Raw genomic sequence first — 18,442 nt, 5'->3', positions numbered from 1 at the left:
CAAATAATTTTACCATGTGTAAATAACTAAAAACCACAAAATTATATTAATGTAATCAATACATAAACACAAATAGATAATGTTTTTAATAACAGACACTAAGTAGTAATTGAACAACAAATCTTGATCAATGTATGTATAATTATGCTTGTAAACCTAAAGCTTTCAGTACAGATTTTTTATAATCCATAATAGTGGTTTCATCTTCTCCTTCATTTATAAGCTTTGTTACAGCATCTCCATATTCAATTACTTCTTGAGATTTTTCAATCTCCATTGGTGCCAAAGCCTGAAATTAAAATTATATTTCTGTTGAAAGAAAATATAGAGCCTTTAATAAATTCAAGTGATAAAAAACCCACTGAAATACTACTGAATTTATTTAAAAGATGTTTATTTAATATTTTACTAAAATACTGATGGTTGGTATTTTATAACATAGGATGTGTGAATAATTTAGTAATTTGGTGTGATTAATAATTGTCTCTGGTTATTATTTTCAAACGGCAAAAATGTTGAAAGTTAATAATATATAATTGCTAATACAATGCAATATTAATTTCTTAATGGGTTCTTCTTTGAAGTGAATCAGGGCCCAATACAGGCTGATTATACTATTGTTTTTCAGTGACTTCACAAAAATTAAGTAATAAAATCAGCAGCTTCACAAAACCTATTTTGAAAATCAGCAGTTATTATTTGTACAGGTCTGAATTTGTTATTTTATTTGGCCAGTATATGTTTAATATTTTTTTCAGGCTTATTTGAAAGGCATCAAGCTCTTTTTCTTGCTGTCTAGTTAGCTTCCATGTATTGCTGTCATCGAGTAGGACTGCTCTAACTGTTGAATTGAATTTAAAAAAAAAATTGCCAAAGTACATTTACGCAATTTTATCGCAATCTTTCAGCATCTGTTTTGGGAGGGGCCGTTTTTCTGACATCCTGAACTGTACAAAGCCTATTAGGTGGCATTTTTCGTACCCTTTAGGTTTTTAATGTGTCCTCCCTCCTCCGAAAACAAAACTGTTAGAAAAAAAATTAGATGACTTTTACACTTTTTTAACTAAAAATTTTAGTTGCTCTAATTTTCTTTTCCAAAAATTAGAATGTTCCTTTAAATGTTGATAAAAAAAAAGGAAAAAAATTCACAAAAATAGATTGTTGATGCCATACTTTCACAAAAATAGGTAGTGGGAAAAAACTCCTGGATTGGTCTCTGTCAATGAAGTTGATTATTACACTATGCCAAATGTTGTATTATTATTTTTAGATTTTTCTGCACCAAGTTAGTTTATGATGATACTTAAAATTTAAATTTAGCATAAGTTCAGCTTGTAAATTGATTTGAAATATTATTTTTTAAAAAACTAGTACAGTATGGGACCTCAAACCTGGAATGCTCAAGACCAAGACCTTTTCGGACGGCGAAACGAATAATAGGGAAAGCTCTCTTCGTGTACGGTATTTGTCACATTTTTCCTGGTTCCGCTAATGTTCGAGCTGAATCTTTTATTTTCTGGTCAATCTGAATGAAAGTATAGTTCCTTATGCTAAAACAAAAGTCGGAGACAATTTTCAGCCGCGTCTAGTCCGCAGATTTTGCATTTTATTACTATGCAATGTGGAGAACAAAACAATAAATAAATGATATTTTTACTAAAAATAATTTTTTACTTTTGGTCAATCGGTTTTCTATAGCATACTTCAGAGAGAAAAAAAAAGGTTGAACTGAAAGTACTGTGTTTTCAACAAGCAATTACAGAACATAAACAATTTTGAATTTTTAAAACTGGGAAAAAATGACTAAAAAGAAATTCAAGGTAAAAAAAGTTCCGGTTTTTGGGTCTTCATGATTTTGGGATTCCAAAATTGGGTCATGCTGTAGTAAACAAGAAAATCATGAACAATCATGCAATCTTAAAATTTCTCATATAGATAGAGTATTACTGCAACAAATAGATGAATTTTAACTAACTTTTGGTAGAGATAAATTGAAAAAGGAGAGAGAGAAAAAAACACCTTTGCTAACAACATATTTTTAATAAAATGCATGTGCACATTGTGATTGTATTATAAAATGCATTTAAGTATTTTAAACTTTGGGTTATTGAATCACATGTTAAAAATATAAATCATGTTTAAGACATAAATCAAAATCTATTTTACATTAGATTTACTAAAAGGAACAAAAACTAATTTACTACTAGGTTAGATGTTGAAAGCATCTCAAAGAACAAACTTAGTACACATACCGTTTTTAGAATTTTGAAAACAATGAATTTTAAATAAATAAATTCCATGAAAGCTATTTTTAAGTAATTAAATTTTAAACAGGCTCTAATATTTCATTAAACTCTCTTAAAACAAGAAAAAGAGTAAAATATAATAGACACACAGTGGTACTATGCTAAATTTACTTTTTATTGGAAAATTCTTTAGATGTCATTTTAAAGCAGTGGAAAATGAAACGTTAAGAAAAAAAATCAGAAGAACATATACAGTACTTGGTAGTAAATTAATTAATGTATATTAATATAATTAATTTAAAATTATTTGATATGTATAATGTTTTCTAATTTTTTCTCGCAATAGTAGTACTTGATAGACAAATTCAAATGGTGAATTTTCTTACTTTTTCTTCATTAGAAGTTGACTTTATTTTCATTACAGTTTCTGTTATATGCTTTTGTATTCTACTATTTTCAAAAAAGAATTTTTCCATATCTGCTTCAGTTTTTTCATGCTCCCATGGTTCGGTTACCTGAAGAAAACAGAATAGATTTTTAAAAACATAGAACATTTAAAAAAAAAAAAAACTATTGTAATTCATTTCAAAATTGTTATTAGTTGCATTTGAGGAAGGTTAAAATGAAAAGTATGATACTATTGAAAGTTCCTGATGAAATCTCTTTTTCAAACCTAAATTTTAAAAAGTTATATAAATAATCAATAATTAAATGCATCTAATCTTTTAAGGTAACACTTTTTAGGAAGACGATAGTTTGAATAAAAAATGGTTTTTAATACACTGCAAATGCATATTTTATATATAGTATGAACCACATACAAACACCAAATGAGAATGTTAAATTTACAGACTTAGTCATTATTTTTTATTTGAAACCTTTTCCCCTGCATATCTTTATTTATTATTTTTAAAACATGCATGTAACGTTTATTCTAACTGTTTGTTAAGTAATTCTTTTGGCCTCACCAATCACAAGGTATATCACAGTTTACTGTTTTGCAGCAATCCTTGATTGCTTGTGTGAAATTAGCTTTTGTTTGTGATTTTATTTAAGTGATTTTAACAGAAAGCAAAGTAATCCATTTCAAAAACTATGCCGAAAAATGCTTTTTTTTTTCTGAAAACTGCAGACATTTATCTATCAGTTTTTTTATTGTTATTTAATCCAGGGTGTCGACAGGAACTGTGAAAAAAAGTTCCCTGACTTTTCCCTGATTTCCCTGATTAAGTTCACCAAATTTCCCTGATTTACGTTACCAATGATAATGGTTTTCTTTCTTTGCTCTACTTGAAATTCATTGTATATTTGTATAAAATGCAGTATTTTTAACGTTTTAAGTTGTGTAAAGTTGTTGAACTAAAGATATATTTTCAAAAGATGTTACTTTTTTAATAAAATGGTTAAAAAAAAGTATCAAGTCAATTTTGGGGGGGGGACCTACAAAACAGTATATTAAATTTTTCTAAAATGGAAAGATTATAGAAAATTTAAAAAAAAAATTACTTCACTTCCAGAAACCACTTAGCATAAGAATTTTAAGAAACTATTAAAATTACTCTTAAAAACATATGTGTATTTAAGAACTAAAAAGTAATTAAAATTATTTTGAACTAAGTTTTCAAACAGTATAATAATTGTTGTAAGAATCACAAGTAATAGTAAAACAATAGAAGTGATGTAGTTATTCTTATATAAGTAATTGACATATTTATGCAAAACAGATGAAACCATTTGACATCCATTCATAGGGAGCTTTTCTTTAATCAAGAACATAGGTTTTAATGAATAAATACAGCATTTTAACAAAAAAAAAAAAAAAAATATTTACTTAAGTACACAAGTTAACTCTATTTAAAATTATTTCAGTATGTAACGAAAAAAAAATCTTAGATTGCTTTTGTAACAAACAACTTTGAAATGCAAGAAAAAAAAGCAATTAGTTAATTTCAAAACATATAAAAGAATACAACTTGGTTATAGAATTAAAGAATCACTTAAGTCTGAAGAAAAGAAAACCTTTATATTCTGCGGTGACAGCAAATAGTATGATGGCAGAAAACAAAGTTTTTTTAATTCAAAGTTCAATTTTAGCAATTAAATTGAAAATGCAAAGAAGTGATAACTTTTAAGCTTTTATAGTATTAATTGAAAAACGAAAGATTTCTTCTTGAGATCGTGATTACAATACGCTAATTACTTCAAGACAATGGAATAAAGGCAAAGAAGCTAATGCATTAATGAAGGCTTCCTCTTTGCATGTATGGTTGTTTATTTTACGTAGCATTGAAAGCGTAAAAGGAAATTTCAAGCTAGGGAAAATAAACCTAACAGACACAGAACCAATCTTAGGAAGTCCATCCTGTGGTTAATAAGTAAGATTCAATACTTTGACGTTGAGGAAAAAAGATGCACAAATAATGCGGCAGCGTATAATCACACGTCATTAATTTTACTTTCTTTTTGAACAGATAATTGGCGGAAAATGCGTAGTGAATTAGAGTACTTAATTTTGTAAAGCAAAAAAAAAAAATTTTTTTTTTCTTCATAAAATAAATTTTCCCTGATTTTTTGTTATTTTTTCAAAATTCCCTGATATTTCCCTGACTTTTCCCTGATTAATAAAGTTCCCTGACTTTTCCCTGATCTCCCTGATTTCCCTGATCTGTCGCCACCCTGTAATCCTTTTTTTTTTTCTTTTTTCCCCTTCCCCCTTTTTTCCATTTATTAAGAATTAAATTCTTACCCAAGATTCATGATGCAGAGCAGTGAGAAGGTATATTGAGTAATCATAATTCTGTTTTCTAAGTGGGCACCTACAGGGAAAAAAAAACATGTAAGATATTTGAGTTAAAATATCAACCAGGTTTACCATATATGACGGGGGAGCGGGGAATTAAAAATCTAAATGTAAGTATACTGTATCTAATGAAAATCTTAGAAAAAATATAATTAAAAAATATTAATTGTGAAAGATAAAAACACTAAAAATAGACATTTGAGTACATTTTAACTTTTGTGCTTTAATTTTTGTTACCTGCATTTTTAATTTCAAAATGTTAAATATTTATATAAATCTTTATTTTTCAAACAATCATTAAGCAAGCATAACCATCATGAAATAAATAAAAATGCATAATATAGCAAGGGGTGCCCACCTGAGGAGGGGGGGGGGGGGGTCATGGTTGCAGCATTGAAAAATTTAGGGAGGTCATTTGGAGACATATTTTTCTTTTTTTTGGGGGGGGGGGGAGGCACCACTGATATAGTTAGGATATACATTTGAATCTGAAAGGTTGTATCCAGAGGGTGGGTTAATGCGTCCTGAGCACCTCAAAAAATATACAAAGTGGTACAGGAATGTAGGGCAAAGTGGAACTTGAAGTACAGATATTAGCTGAATAAGTAGATTTGAATTAGTACATAAAGTTTTGAGTGCAAAAACTTTATCATTTTATAATTATAAAAATTGTTTACTATAAATCATTAAATATTACAATAGGGTAACACCCCCAGTAATTGGCACATCCAACAAAAATGTCCTAAAATAAGATTCGTATCCAATCTTTTGAAAGTAGAAGGCTACATACTAACTGAATGAAAATTTTCTTTAATTCATGCTAGTAAATGGTAGCAGTGCGTAGGAAAGAGCAACAAATGTGGCTTGTGTCAAATCAGCCATTTTTGTTGCAAGAGCTTCTTCTCTGGCTTAAAAGAAGCATGCACATTAGTTCATTAAAATCAGACTTAAAATATATTTTAAATTTTTGTTGTCAAAAGTTTTGTTCAGTTGAAAAGTGTTACTTAGAGTATGTAGAAATATATTTTTTCACGTTTTTGGATTTCTGAAATAATGATGTATGCCATTTAGTGGCGCTTCAGTTTTGCTAGTCTCCAGTAATTGGCACTAGTTTGATTTCCGATACTTTTGCAGCAACTATATTTACATAAGTTCTACTACTGATTTGAATCCTTTAGAATACACTGTTACATTTTTAAGAGAGGGAAAAAAAAATGTTTGGCCATCAGTCAGATATTGCGACTGAAGAGGATCGGTTCATTTTTTATGGTCCCTTAGAATCATTCTGTCAGTGTTCCTTTTTCTGTGGAAACAGCTATAATTCGTAATATCGAAACTGCATACCGACTAATGAAACAGCAATAATCTCCATATAATTTTTCCATGCAACACACCAAATTTATTTTTATTTCTCTAAAATACTTCTTAAATGCCAAAATGTGTGATTTAACCTTAATTTATGTAAAGTTACCTACTTTTAATTAACATTAATTATGTTTCTTATGATGATAAAACTTAAAGTGAAAAATTAAGTTATTTTCCAGTTCTATTAACATGTGCCAATTACTAGATTACAATGTGTCATACACTAGGGTATAAGGTGCCAATTACTGGTGATTTTGGTAACTTTATATACATCTAGTTTTATAAAAATATCAATTCAAATATTTTTGATTTTAGTGCACTAAATAGATGCACAGATGTGCATTCTTTGATACAAAAATATTTGCAAGTGAATTTTTTTTTTTCCAAGTAATGAAAGCAGAGGTAAGTTTAAGGACAAACTCTTAAAGTGCCAATTACTGGGGTCGTTACACTATGGGTCGCAAATTTTGAAAATGACTTGTATAGTTATATACCTTGATCTTTAGAACAGCTTATTGTTTGACTAGAAATCATAGGAATGTGGTTAAAATATTGTTAGATAGGTGGCACTGCAAATTGAAAATATTTTACCATTTCACTTTGTTCTGCTATTTCACTTTAGCCTACATTCCCCTACTTCAGAGGGTTACATTAACATTATTTAATTCTTGCTCCAACACATTTCCAATACTGAATCTCCTTTAAAAAAAAAAAAAAAATGGGACAAGTTCAAGGGCGCCCATATGCAAAATTGTAAGAGTGGGCTCAGATATTTTCCCCATGGTTTAACAGGATATTTTCCGCATGGAAACTGATTTTAAAGCAGATTAGAGTTAAATAAATTTCATGTTTTTAATAACTTATTCATTAATGGCTGGAGAAGAAATGTTTTCACATTTTTGCAAAGAAAAAAGTAGTAAAAGCAAGGAAGTTCTAATTTCAAAGGGGGGGGGGGGGGGCTTGAGCCCCCTTGCCCCATATATGAGCACCCTTGGACAAGTCATACATCTGCAATGACAAAATGATAAGTGAAAACTATTCGGTTTCAGCCAGTGAGGCATGCATTTTTTCACTCATGTAAGTTCTTAAAATCAAAGTGAAATAATATAAAGTTTGTTGCAGGGCCGTAACCAGAAAATCATTTTGGGGGAGGGTTTTAAAACTTTCGTGCGGAGTTTTGCGCTATTTGTGCTAATGTTCAAGTCATTGGGTTATATATTATGAAAGCATTTTATGCAATTAATATACATATGAAAGACATTTGAGTTTTGGAAATTTTTAAATATGAACGAACATTTAAATGTCAAACCAAACTTTCCAGGGGGGTGAACCCTAAGACCCCCCCCCCTTGTGTATGGCCCTGGTTTCTTGAATGCTAAAGTATAAGTCTAATGACCTGAAAAGAAAAAGTAAAAATGTTAGTATCTTAAAAAGGCAAGAATATAATGATATACCTGTCTGAAATGATGGTGATGATATCACTTCCTTTATGATATCTGTCATTTCCAATTAAACGTAACAACTTGTCACGACCATGGTAATCTAGTTTTAAGCTCTTCATTTTCACCTGTAAAAAAGAGGAGGTTCTATACAGGAATATAATATACACAGTATTATAAGTTCCAAGTAGATTTTAAATTTTCCTTTCATCTGAGACAATAAAATAAACCGCACACATGCACATATATAGGGTAAATAATGATTTACCCAGTACTGGAATGCCAATGAGAAATAATTTAATCCTCCTGAGTTGTTACCAGTTTTATGTAAACTAGGAATTTATTTTTCTACAAAAGCAGTACTGGAAAGGCATTTTGGCACCATTTCACCCGTAATATACATATATACAGCTAAATCAATGTAAATAAATAAACAAATATGGTGAAAAAATGTAAACAAAAAATGAGACAGAACCCCTATCTGTTTGCATCTCTACTTGTATTTGAGATATTTAGTGTGTTGCCAAATTTATGACCAGCATTGTAGGCATTAATCAGCAATCAATAAGTTACCACCCTTAAGCTAGGACTAATGAAGGCAGAACTACATGCAAAATATCAATAGTCAGTTTTGACATCTAGAGACTGCAATTTTGTCCTAATTATGGACACATCAGTCTAGAATTGTCAATAACTCAGCTGGAGAAAGATGTTCTATCATTATCATTGTAGCTGAGATCATCAACAAACTGACAGCTAAAATGAATTAAACACACTAACTTATTGCTATTACTTAAGCTTTTACCTTCATTTCTGCAGACGCTTGCTGGTGTGCTAAATTAATTTTTCCACCAGTTTTTACTTTCTTCTATATCTAATACATAGAAGAAAGTACTGGATTCGTGCAAATTTTCGAATTTCGAATTTTGACGGATTCGAACGTTTTGAGGTGTGCTGAGTCCATTTCGACTGTTTTTGGAAAATGTCTGTCTGTCTGTGTGTGTGTATGTATGTGTGTGTCACGTCTGTGTGTGACCAGTTTTTTGTGGCCGCGCTACAGCAAAAACTACCGCATGAAATCGAACGAAATTTGGTACACATATGTGCCCCTGTATGAACTTGTGCCCATTGGTTTTTGGCGCGAATTCCTCCAAGGGGGGTGGAGCAATGGGACGTTTTTTAAATTACGCGTGCTTGCTATTCCTCAGGAAGTAACTGGCAGAATCAAACAAAATTTGGTCCATATGTTGCCATTAACAGGAACAGGTGCTGATTCAATTTTGGTGTCAATAACTCAAACCGGGGTTGAGCTATAGAACGTTTTTTTGTCGTCAATTGTGACTGCTGTATCTCAAGAAATAATGAACGGAATGAAAGAAAAATTTATCGGCAAGTAGCCCTTAGTGGGTATAAGAGCTGATTTTATTTCGGTGTCAAAAGCTGAAAAGGGGGGGTGGCGCAATCGAATGTTCTTTTTTTTCATTGTGAGTGCCATATCTCAAGAAGTAATGCTACGTTCTGGAAGAAATTTGGAATAAATCTGAATCTATTTGTAAATAGGCGTTGTTTCAATTTTGGCGCCAATCGCTCCATGGGGGGCTGATTTTTTTTTTTGTGTAAATAAAAATAGCTTTATAAATGCAACAAAAAGAAAGATAAATTGTGATACTGTCGTCTGCTTATTTCACGTGATTTTAATTTTTGGGAAATAATCGGAAATGTTATCGCAATGATTTAAAATTAATAACTGTTGCCATTTTATGTTTGTTAACAAATAAAACATATAATTAATTCAAGCAAGGCTTTTAAAATAACTTTCAAGTCGTTCTTTGCTTTGCTTTTGTGGGAATTCAGGAATTCGGACGGCCGTCAGTTTTTTTTTTTTTTTTTTTGCTGGGAATATTGCATTCTCTTCAAGCATAGGGATTGATCAGAATTCACAAGAAAGATATAGAAGAAAGTTTCGTGATGGCCACAACATACTAGTTTGGTAATCTCAGCTTCAATGAGAGAAGACCTGCTTCAGCTCAGCTTGACTATTCCAAACTGATAAGTCCATAACAAGGACAAAATTGCAGTTTCTGGATATCACAACCATGCTGTCGGTATTTTGCTTTGCAGGAGTAAGCTTGCTTTGTATTACTGTACTTTTTAACACATTCGTTGCAGATAAATAGTCTCTTTGCTAATGTTACCAGACACACCTAATATACATACCGATTGAAAAGGAGGCACTGTTTTGTATTATGCTACAACACATGAATGATTAGCGATAAACATTTTAGCACCTACACTGCTGATGAGATTAGTTTCATTATGTGTCTATTTTGTTTACAAGCATTGCAGTCAACATGAATTAATTAGATTAGACCCCCTTTAGCCTTAGCATACTTTCGGACAGTTTAAGACACTTTCAGATGGTAAAAACCACCTGTCTTGTCCAAAATCAGTTTTGGATGTTCAAAACCGAACCTCATCAGGAGCTTTTAAAAAGGTTTTAATGTAGTCAAATGTTATTATGAAGTTAGATCACATGTTATAGAATTTGATCATATCCTGCATATTATTAAAATGTCTTTAAAGTTCACATACATACCTTGAGAGTGACTATACGAGAACGTTCATCTCGAATAGTTGGACTAGAATGACAATAATCACTTGTGATGATTTCAACAGGAAAATGCTTATCATAATCTTCTTCAGTTTCTAAGCCTTTTGGCCACTCTGTACAAAATTCTGAAAAATAGTAAGAGAAAAGAATTTGGTTGTCAATGGTGGAAAATAGTATTAGCGTTTTATATCTTTGGCATATGTTTTCAGTTAAGGTGTGATCAGTGGCGGCTTGTGGGCACTTTTTTCACACAATAATTTATAACTTTTTATGTACAATTTTTATTTTCATGCGTACGTGCTTGAAATTAAAAAAAAAGAATTATCGTACCGAATATTCCTGCGTATAATATTCTGTGAATTTCTGTGTGGGTGAATGTGTGTGTGCGGTTTTTTTCCCTTACCCGGCCTATATGTTGTTTTTTTACACAGTTTGAATGTTCTTATTCAGGCTATGTAAAATAAATAACATACAGTAAAGGAAGAAGCCTTCATTTGCACAAGATTAGACCGTTTGCTCTTTTCTTGAATCTTTGTCTTCAAGTAGTTAGCATACTGTAATGAAAATTTAGAGAAGAGATTATATTTTGGAATCTTTTTTTTTTTTGGTATTAGTTTTGAATGTACTTTAAAAGTTATTACTTCTTCACGCTTTTAACTTTGTTGTTAAAATTGTATGCTAAATCAAAACTTCATTTTTCTGCAGTGTATTATACGCCGCCGCAGATAAAACGAAGATTTTTTTTCTTCAGGGCGGTTTTAGGATTTCAATTTTGAAAAAAAAAAAAAATCCAGGGAAGAGCTCCAGAACCCCTTCCTGTAAAAACCTCCAAAGTTTGTCCACAATTGCGTTTTTTTAACTGCAAGAAAGAAAAACATCCACGAGATTCCCGGAGCTCCATGTCTTACTCTAACGTCAATAAATATGGCCTATACCGTGTTTTAAGGCTTCAATTTCTAAAAATTTCTGCAGAGTCCCCTGTACCATTCTTTCCCCTAACATCACCAAAGACCGTCTAAAATTGCGATTTTAAAACTAAAAGTTTCGAAATTGAGGGATTTAATGAGCAGATCAAATCAATCAAATTGATAAGATTTTTTTCTTCCTATTGTGACCCCCCTCTCCCCGGTAAATTTATTTTTCTAGTTACGCCACTGTTGTGTGTTGTGTAGCACGTACGATTGTACGTGTGAGCATATATCGTTAGAATTTTTTTTTTTAATTCAAAAAATGTCGTCCCATTGTTACACAGAAATTATTACTTGTTTTAAATTTCTGCTCATGTAGTTGAAAAAAATCTGACAAGTTATCAATAATTCGAAGAAAATAAAAATATTTCAACATTTTTTTTTTCTTTGTCTGCACAAAAATTCTGAATCTGGCCTATGGGCGCCGGCAGATTCATATGCAGAATGGTACAACCGCATGTAAATCGCTAAAAAAAAATTTTCCCAGTTTTTTAACTTTATTTTTAGTTTTTTTAAAATTTAGTTTATCTATTTTTATTTTATTTATTTTAATGCGAATACTGAGATGTATTTTCATCTTTGTTAAAATTAATTAATTTATAATTTTTAATTATTTCTCTAATCACACTATTTTTGCACTTTTGTAATTTGGCATTGCTTAAAATAATATTAATTTTACTCGTTGAAAATAATTAGTTATTAAAAGATCTTTAAAAATAATACTTTTAAAAATTTATTTATTTATTTTGAAAAACTAAGGGGTGAAAGTGTGTTCCTTGCAGCCCGTTACAGTTTCTGCAAGGGACACGTACTGCAGCGCCGGAAAGCGTATTGGAGATAAATGTGAGATTAATAATTTTTATGACGTGTTTTGTAGCTTTTCCCTATCTGATTAATTTAATTTTATTTTTGAAAGTCAGGGGGTGAAAGTGCACCACCCTGCCGGCAGTCAGGGACATAAAAGTGATAGTAATATCTTTCGTGATTTACTTATTAGTTTAAGTATTTTGTAGCTTGTCCTGTGTTTAAAATGAATTTCATTTTAGTTATTTAACTCAAATAATTATTTTAAGAAAGTTTAAATATTAAAATTTTTTTTAAATTTCTTTTTTGTTTTTTTAAAAACTGGGGGGGGGGGGGGGGGGGGCACCTACGATCTTGCCTCCTCACTTTTTCAAGGCACATGCCACCACTGGATATGGTGGTAGAAAGTGCATTTATTTTTATTAAAACATTTTTCTTTTGTCATTGTCTGAAATTTTGGAAAAGCTAATTTTTTGAAAACTTTGGAAGAGATTTACCCCTGACTAAGACAAAAAAAAAAAAAGTTTTCAGGATTCAATAAAATTCACAATTACTCAAATCACATAAAGAAACATTTACTCTTTATAGCAGCACAATGTCTTTTTATGGCAGGTGGTGTAAGGTGAAGAAAATTTGGTATTTTCATCAATTCAGCATTAGCATATTTTCCAGGTGGTGCTCTCTTCTGGTCATAACCTTGATAAACAGGCAAAGGCACTACAGATGGTCTAAATGTTTTTGCAGTAGGCCAAACACTAGGCCAATCTTGATCGATGGGCATTCTTGTTTCTCGAGGGGGTGCAACCTATTTCAGAATGAAAACAAAAGAAGAAACCAATGTCTTTTAAATTGTAATTGTGAAAACATATTATCTTAACATCATACTAAAATGTCAAATATCTAACTTTTGGCATGCATCTGGTAATCTTATAATGTACAACAACAAATTCTTTATTTTTAACAATTTTCAGAGTTTACATTCATTGCAACATAGTATAAGCACTTCTTACAAACTTCTAGATTTTTAAAATGTAAAATACATTAGCGTACATAGACTTCAGTGCACCCCAAGCAAGATTTTTAAGTGCGTCCCTCTATAAGATTTTTAACTTTAAATATTAACATAACGTTATTTTTTCAGAGTGCACCCTCATACCTCTTGCACCCTGCCCTTGCACTGCAGGGGTGCTATGTCTGCCACTGGTAAAATATATCTTTAAATTTAAAATAAATTTTACTTTTGACAAATTGTAGCAAATGTAAGTGAACAAATTAATTAAAAATAAACTCTAATTATTATTTCAAATTGTCACATTTTAAAATATAAAAATATTTGTAAATATAGCACTTTTGAGTAACAAAGGTGAGAGAGTGTTATGCTTTTAATGGTGCTAATTTTCATTTCCATTAATATATATATATATATGTATAATACCTGTGCATCTTGAAAACGTATAACAGATCTCTTCACATCCTTTTTCGTAGGATATAATTCTAATACTCGAAATTCATCATCTAATAAAAGTAAGAAAGACAATAAAAAAGCTGTATTGCTTTGAAAACAAAAATTTACAATTTAAAAAATATATTTTTTGAAATGTTTAACTTCTAATAAATTTCCTATTTACAATTTACAAGTACCTAGGCATAATGAATGAATAATTTGTAAACCCTCTATAAAATTTACATGGATGTGTGATTCCAATACCAGTATACCGAGTTTTTTGCAATTTCGTAATACTGGTATTTGCCGAGCTAAAATACTGGTATCGCCGGTATTAGCTGAAAATAATAAGTAATTTTAAATAAAGTGTTTTTGGTACAGATGTGATATACCCCCCCCCCCCCCCCCCCCCCCCCCCATTTGGCGACATCCAATTTTTTGCACAAAATTGAAATATTTTTCTCGCCAATGAGGCGATAATTTTTTAAGCATGGCATTCCTGGTGAAACTAACCTGTGTTTGGCAACGCGAAGACAATCTTGTTCAAACTTGTTTACTTGGGTTTTTTACTTGGTTTCACGCAGGTGAGATGCCTGTTGTTTCGTGCAATATACCTTACAGGAAAGCTTATTTTGTGTTAGTTTAAATTCAGTAGTTGTGTTTTGAAGTAAAAACAATAGAAAATGCCAGTTTCTTCAAACTTGAACGTTAATTAAAAGTTAACTCCAACGTTGTGTGTATCTGTAACGTGCCATTGTCATATGATGTTTTGTTTTGGACTGAGTGTGAGGATTTATACCATAAAAAGATAAGTTCTTTATTTTTGAATTCAAAAAAAAAAACTCTCACTTCCGAAATTCTTTGTTTTTTACAAATCTTTGAGGGGTTCATGTAGTTTTGAACTTTATTTTTACTGTATGTAAATAAATTTTACAAAAATAGTACGGTTCTTTTGTTCTAAAAGTTAATTCTTATTGATGCCACGAATTATTTAGACATATTCTATTAACATGCCTCCTTCAGGTACTGAATTTCTAAAAAAAAGTTGACTTCAGCATTTTATAAAAATATAAAGGTGTTATTTTATGTAAAATATAATAGGTATGTTGAGAGCATGTCTGTATAGCAAATAAATGTATGGTATTTTTGTATTGTTTATGTTTAGGATGTTTTGTTGAGACATTTCTACTTTTCATACATCGAAATTTGAGTAACTAAGCGCTTTTTTGGCTGAAATAGTTATGGATTTTGGAGATGTTTTCCGCTTTAAACATCGCGATTTGAATCGCTTTGCTCTTTTTTAGCAGAATATGAGAAAAGTTTTTGTTTGATGAAATGCATGTTGGAAAATAGCTTTTATTTCTATTGGTACATATTTCATTGGTGAGCTGTTATAGTAATTTGTCAATTTAAGCATTTTAAATACTTTCTAGTAATTGTTCTTTGTGTACAAAACCTTTCTAGTTTCTGGTATTTTTGAAGCGTATATTCGTGATGTTTTTTGTTGTGGTTTTATGTTGTTTTTATATATATTGTGTTCTAAAGTGCTTTGATCAAGTTTTTTTATCTGATTTTTTCTCGTTGGCGCTGAAAAATGCATCGTTAAAAACGATGTATGACATATGTCGTCATTTATCGGTTTCTTGGCGACGCTTCGTACCGAGAAATAAACCACCACAATTTTTTCTTGTTGAACAACTTGTTATGCAGTGTTTCACTTTTACAAAACAAGAATTGTGCAAACAGCTATGACTGAAAGTGAAAAATGTTAGAAGAAAAAGAAAATGCATTTGTTAATATAAAGTCTCGCAACAAATGTTTGATTTTTATTTTTTACTTTTTCCCAGAACGAAATGTTTATACAATGACAATTGCGAAAACTTAGAGATCGTGGTGAATCAAAACAATTCAGGCAAAAAATATTTACCAACAACTTCATCACTTCCTTCTTTTTGCTGCGTCGAGAATTTCGCAAAGCTGTTTACGAAATATCTATTATAAAAGCGATTATTAAAACTTATACGCCGCTGCGCTGCTCTTACGGCCATGTTTGATGTTTACAGTTAAATTTTCGGAGAACAGTCACAGTTAATTTGTTAGGAATGGAACTATAAAGACGTTCGAGTTAACAGTGGTTAACCAGTGGCTAAAAGGAGAGCTACACCTGAAAAGTGGTTTTACATAGAGTCCCTAGCGTTTGACGAACTCTGTTGGTGACTAACCGGTTACTAACCGCAACTTTCTATGATCTACCGGTTAAAGCATTAATTAGTTGATTGAAGCAGTGATCAACCAACCGTTGCAAGGTTCCTATATAAGCTACAGCTTTTTTACCTTATAGGCAAATCCAGCTCTGCAAGTGTAGGTCTAGTGAGAAAAGATGAAACATGATTATTTTTACTCCTTTTTATATAGTAAAGCAAGTAGTGCAATCGCGAAAAAAAATTCACTCAAATTTCGCCCTAAAATTCCATTTACTCCCCTCCCCCTCCAAATGAATATTATAAGTAATCTCTTGGCCCGCCTCACGTGCATATTGCATACCCAGAACTGCATGGATGGCAAACATGTCCATTTTAACTATCTCCGAGTTAACGACTACGATTTTTCGCGTAAATGTTAAAGCAAAAAAAAAAAATCTTTTTTTTTTTTTTTTTTCAAAATTCAAAATTTTAAGCAGATAAAAAGTTGTCCGTTCCTGGTCCACATATACCAAAAAAGTTTTTACTCAAATCAAAAATATTTAGGTATGGCGCAAAAGGCCTAAATTTTATAATTTTGTACAAAAAAATCATGTTTTCTGAATATTTTTTCAAAATAAGAGGGTTTTTTTTTTTTTTTTTGAGCAACCACGATTGCTTATTGCTTTCATTTGACTGTTTTGAGGTCCTATCATTTTATTTTCATGCCAGCACCCTTTGCAGTATCATCGTCGACCGGCCACCTCGCGATGCTGCTTCTCTAGCGAAAACTAGAGTCCCTGTATGAAAACGTAGTTTTCAGAGTTGCGACAACGCGGTATCATTTTCCTATTGGTCGAAGACCGCCTGAGGCAAGGTTTCTTCTTCTCCCGTAGGATTAACATGGAGCGTATGACAGTGCTGTGGAAAAACCCAGAATCTGAAAAATTAAAGGTGAGTCCAGGATTTTAATGCTCATATTACTGTTCTACAATGTTCAAATTATACGTGTGTAGCTTTACTTGAGTGAGTCCATTCCTATTTCTTTAAATATCACGTAATTAAATCAAGAACATGTGTTCCGGTGTGCTAAAATTCCATCCTGACACTTTATTTGGGTCTTTTATAGTTATTTTTTCTGTTAAATCGATGATTCCAATCACAACGTTATTGAAAAACAACACTTTAAGACAAGGCAAAAGTTTAAATTGTGTAAATTAAATTTTTTTAGCGATAGATCTCTGTATTCGATTTGGCGCGATCAATTTCGTGCTTGGCGACGAGTGGAAGTAAACAAAACATACACTTGTGATGTGAAGAGATCTTAACTTGTGGTTTGTATTATAAATGCTTTATGCTGCGGAAATTTTTATTTTAAATGAATGTGACTTGATATTAAAACCCATTTTAACTTATGTTTTAATGTTAAGGTTTTTATTTTTCCTGATCATTTCTTAGACAAAAATTGACTAATGTATCGTTTTTCATGTTCCTTCAAGCAATCTTCACTTTATGCAACGTAAGTATTTAGTGTCAAATTTGAAAGGAGATGCAGAGGAAATGAAATGCTTATAAATTATAGGACTTTCAGTGCTTGCTAGCAGTATTTTTTAATAACATTTTGATTTATGGAAACGTTTTGTTATGATATTCTGCTAAATGTTGATTAGTTAAAATTTGTTTAAAAAAAACGTCAGTTCGATTATGAAATTAATGTGACCACATGAATTTGCCAACACTTGCTTGACACACAGTACAGTTTTTATCGATTTTTTAGGTTGAGCGAGCCAATTTAAAATGTATTATTTTATTAAAAATTTAAAGAATTGTAGGTAGTTTTGGTTATTTTGGTAATTTACTCTTTTTTATTCAACAAGCATGCCAGTCGCTGTGTGTTCCATCATAAACAGAAAACTGAGGTGTTTTAAGTTCGGTTTAAGTAGTGTGTTGGTACATTCTATTATGCTCTAATTAGGGTTTGCTAATTTTTAGGTTGCCTTGTTATTTCCTTTACCTGCTATTTCTTTATCACCTGAAGAATCAAGTGCATGCTATCACCCCACTTCAGGTTCGTAAAAATTTCTATTTTTATTGAGAAAATGATTTTTAAATAATTATGCCATGATTGATACATAGTTAAGTTTTAACAACTTTTGAATTACCTTTGAGGTAAGGACTGTTATCATGGGTTTTTGAGATTGTAAAAGTCCTCCCAGCCACAAAGCTCTTGTTTGTCAGAAATTAGGTATATTTAAAGTTTTGCAGGTTGAAATGTCAATACTTTTATAATAAAATGCTGAATCAAAGATTTTTTAAGTGAAACTTTTTATGCAAGGGCTTTGAAGTTATATCCAACCTTTTTGTGTGATGAAAAGTGGTGGGGATAAGCAATGTCGGTTAAAAGAAAAATAGTGGCTTACTTGCCTTCAGATATTGGAGGAAAGTGAGACCTTGCGCTCTTCTCGCTTTCTTTCTCATTTTGTATGGATGCATGTACTACGTTTAGGCAGCGCGGAGATCAATATGTACATTTGTAATTACTTACTTTAGTTATCGTAAACAGATCATTTCTCTTCTTAAGAAGG

At 31.2% G+C, this 18,442-nt stretch overlaps 1 protein-coding gene across 2 annotated transcripts; it reads right to left on the bottom strand.

Moving 5' to 3' along the window:
• Positions 1–67: 67 nt before the first annotated feature.
• Positions 68–15,732, bottom strand: LOC129230606 (28S ribosomal protein S35, mitochondrial-like). Of its 2 annotated transcripts, XM_054865019.1 has the most exons (8): positions 15,605–15,732; positions 13,669–13,748; positions 12,813–13,038; positions 10,447–10,586; positions 7,866–7,978; positions 4,993–5,062; positions 2,633–2,761; positions 68–289 (listed from the first exon to the last, which is right to left on the bottom strand). In XM_054865019.1, the coding sequence occupies exons 1-8, from the start codon at positions 15,723–15,725 to the stop codon at positions 143–145; spliced, it is 1,026 nt and encodes a 341-aa protein (XP_054720994.1). In that variant the 5' UTR covers positions 15,726–15,732; the 3' UTR covers positions 68–142. The 2 variants fall into 2 exon arrangements, with proteins under 2 accessions (XP_054720994.1, XP_054720995.1); XM_054865020.1 differs by lacking the exon at positions 13,669–13,748 and having other exon boundaries at positions 15,605–15,730.
• Positions 15,733–18,442: the final 2,710 nt, after the last annotated feature.

This window comes from Uloborus diversus, chromosome 9 (genome assembly GCF_026930045.1).
Source record: "Uloborus diversus isolate 005 chromosome 9, Udiv.v.3.1, whole genome shotgun sequence".
NCBI classification, from domain to species: Eukaryota; Metazoa; Arthropoda; class Arachnida; order Araneae; family Uloboridae; genus Uloborus; species Uloborus diversus.
This window is presented reverse-complemented; position numbering and strand designations above follow the sequence as displayed.

Bases quoted from the DNA above. Each gene is read 5' to 3' on its own strand.
- LOC129230606 (XM_054865019.1), bottom strand. From the start codon at position 15,725: ATGGCCGTAAGAGCAGCGCAGCGGCGTATAAGTTTTAATAATCGCTTT. The intron at 7,979-10,446 runs GTATGTATGTGA...TCTTTTTTACAG, and splicing joins CTCGTATAGTCACTCTCAAG to GTGAAAATGAAGAGCTTAAA. The intron at 290-2,632 runs GTAAGAAAATTC...TTTTAATTTCAG, and splicing joins CAACTTCTAATGAAGAAAAA to GCTTTGGCACCAATGGAGAT.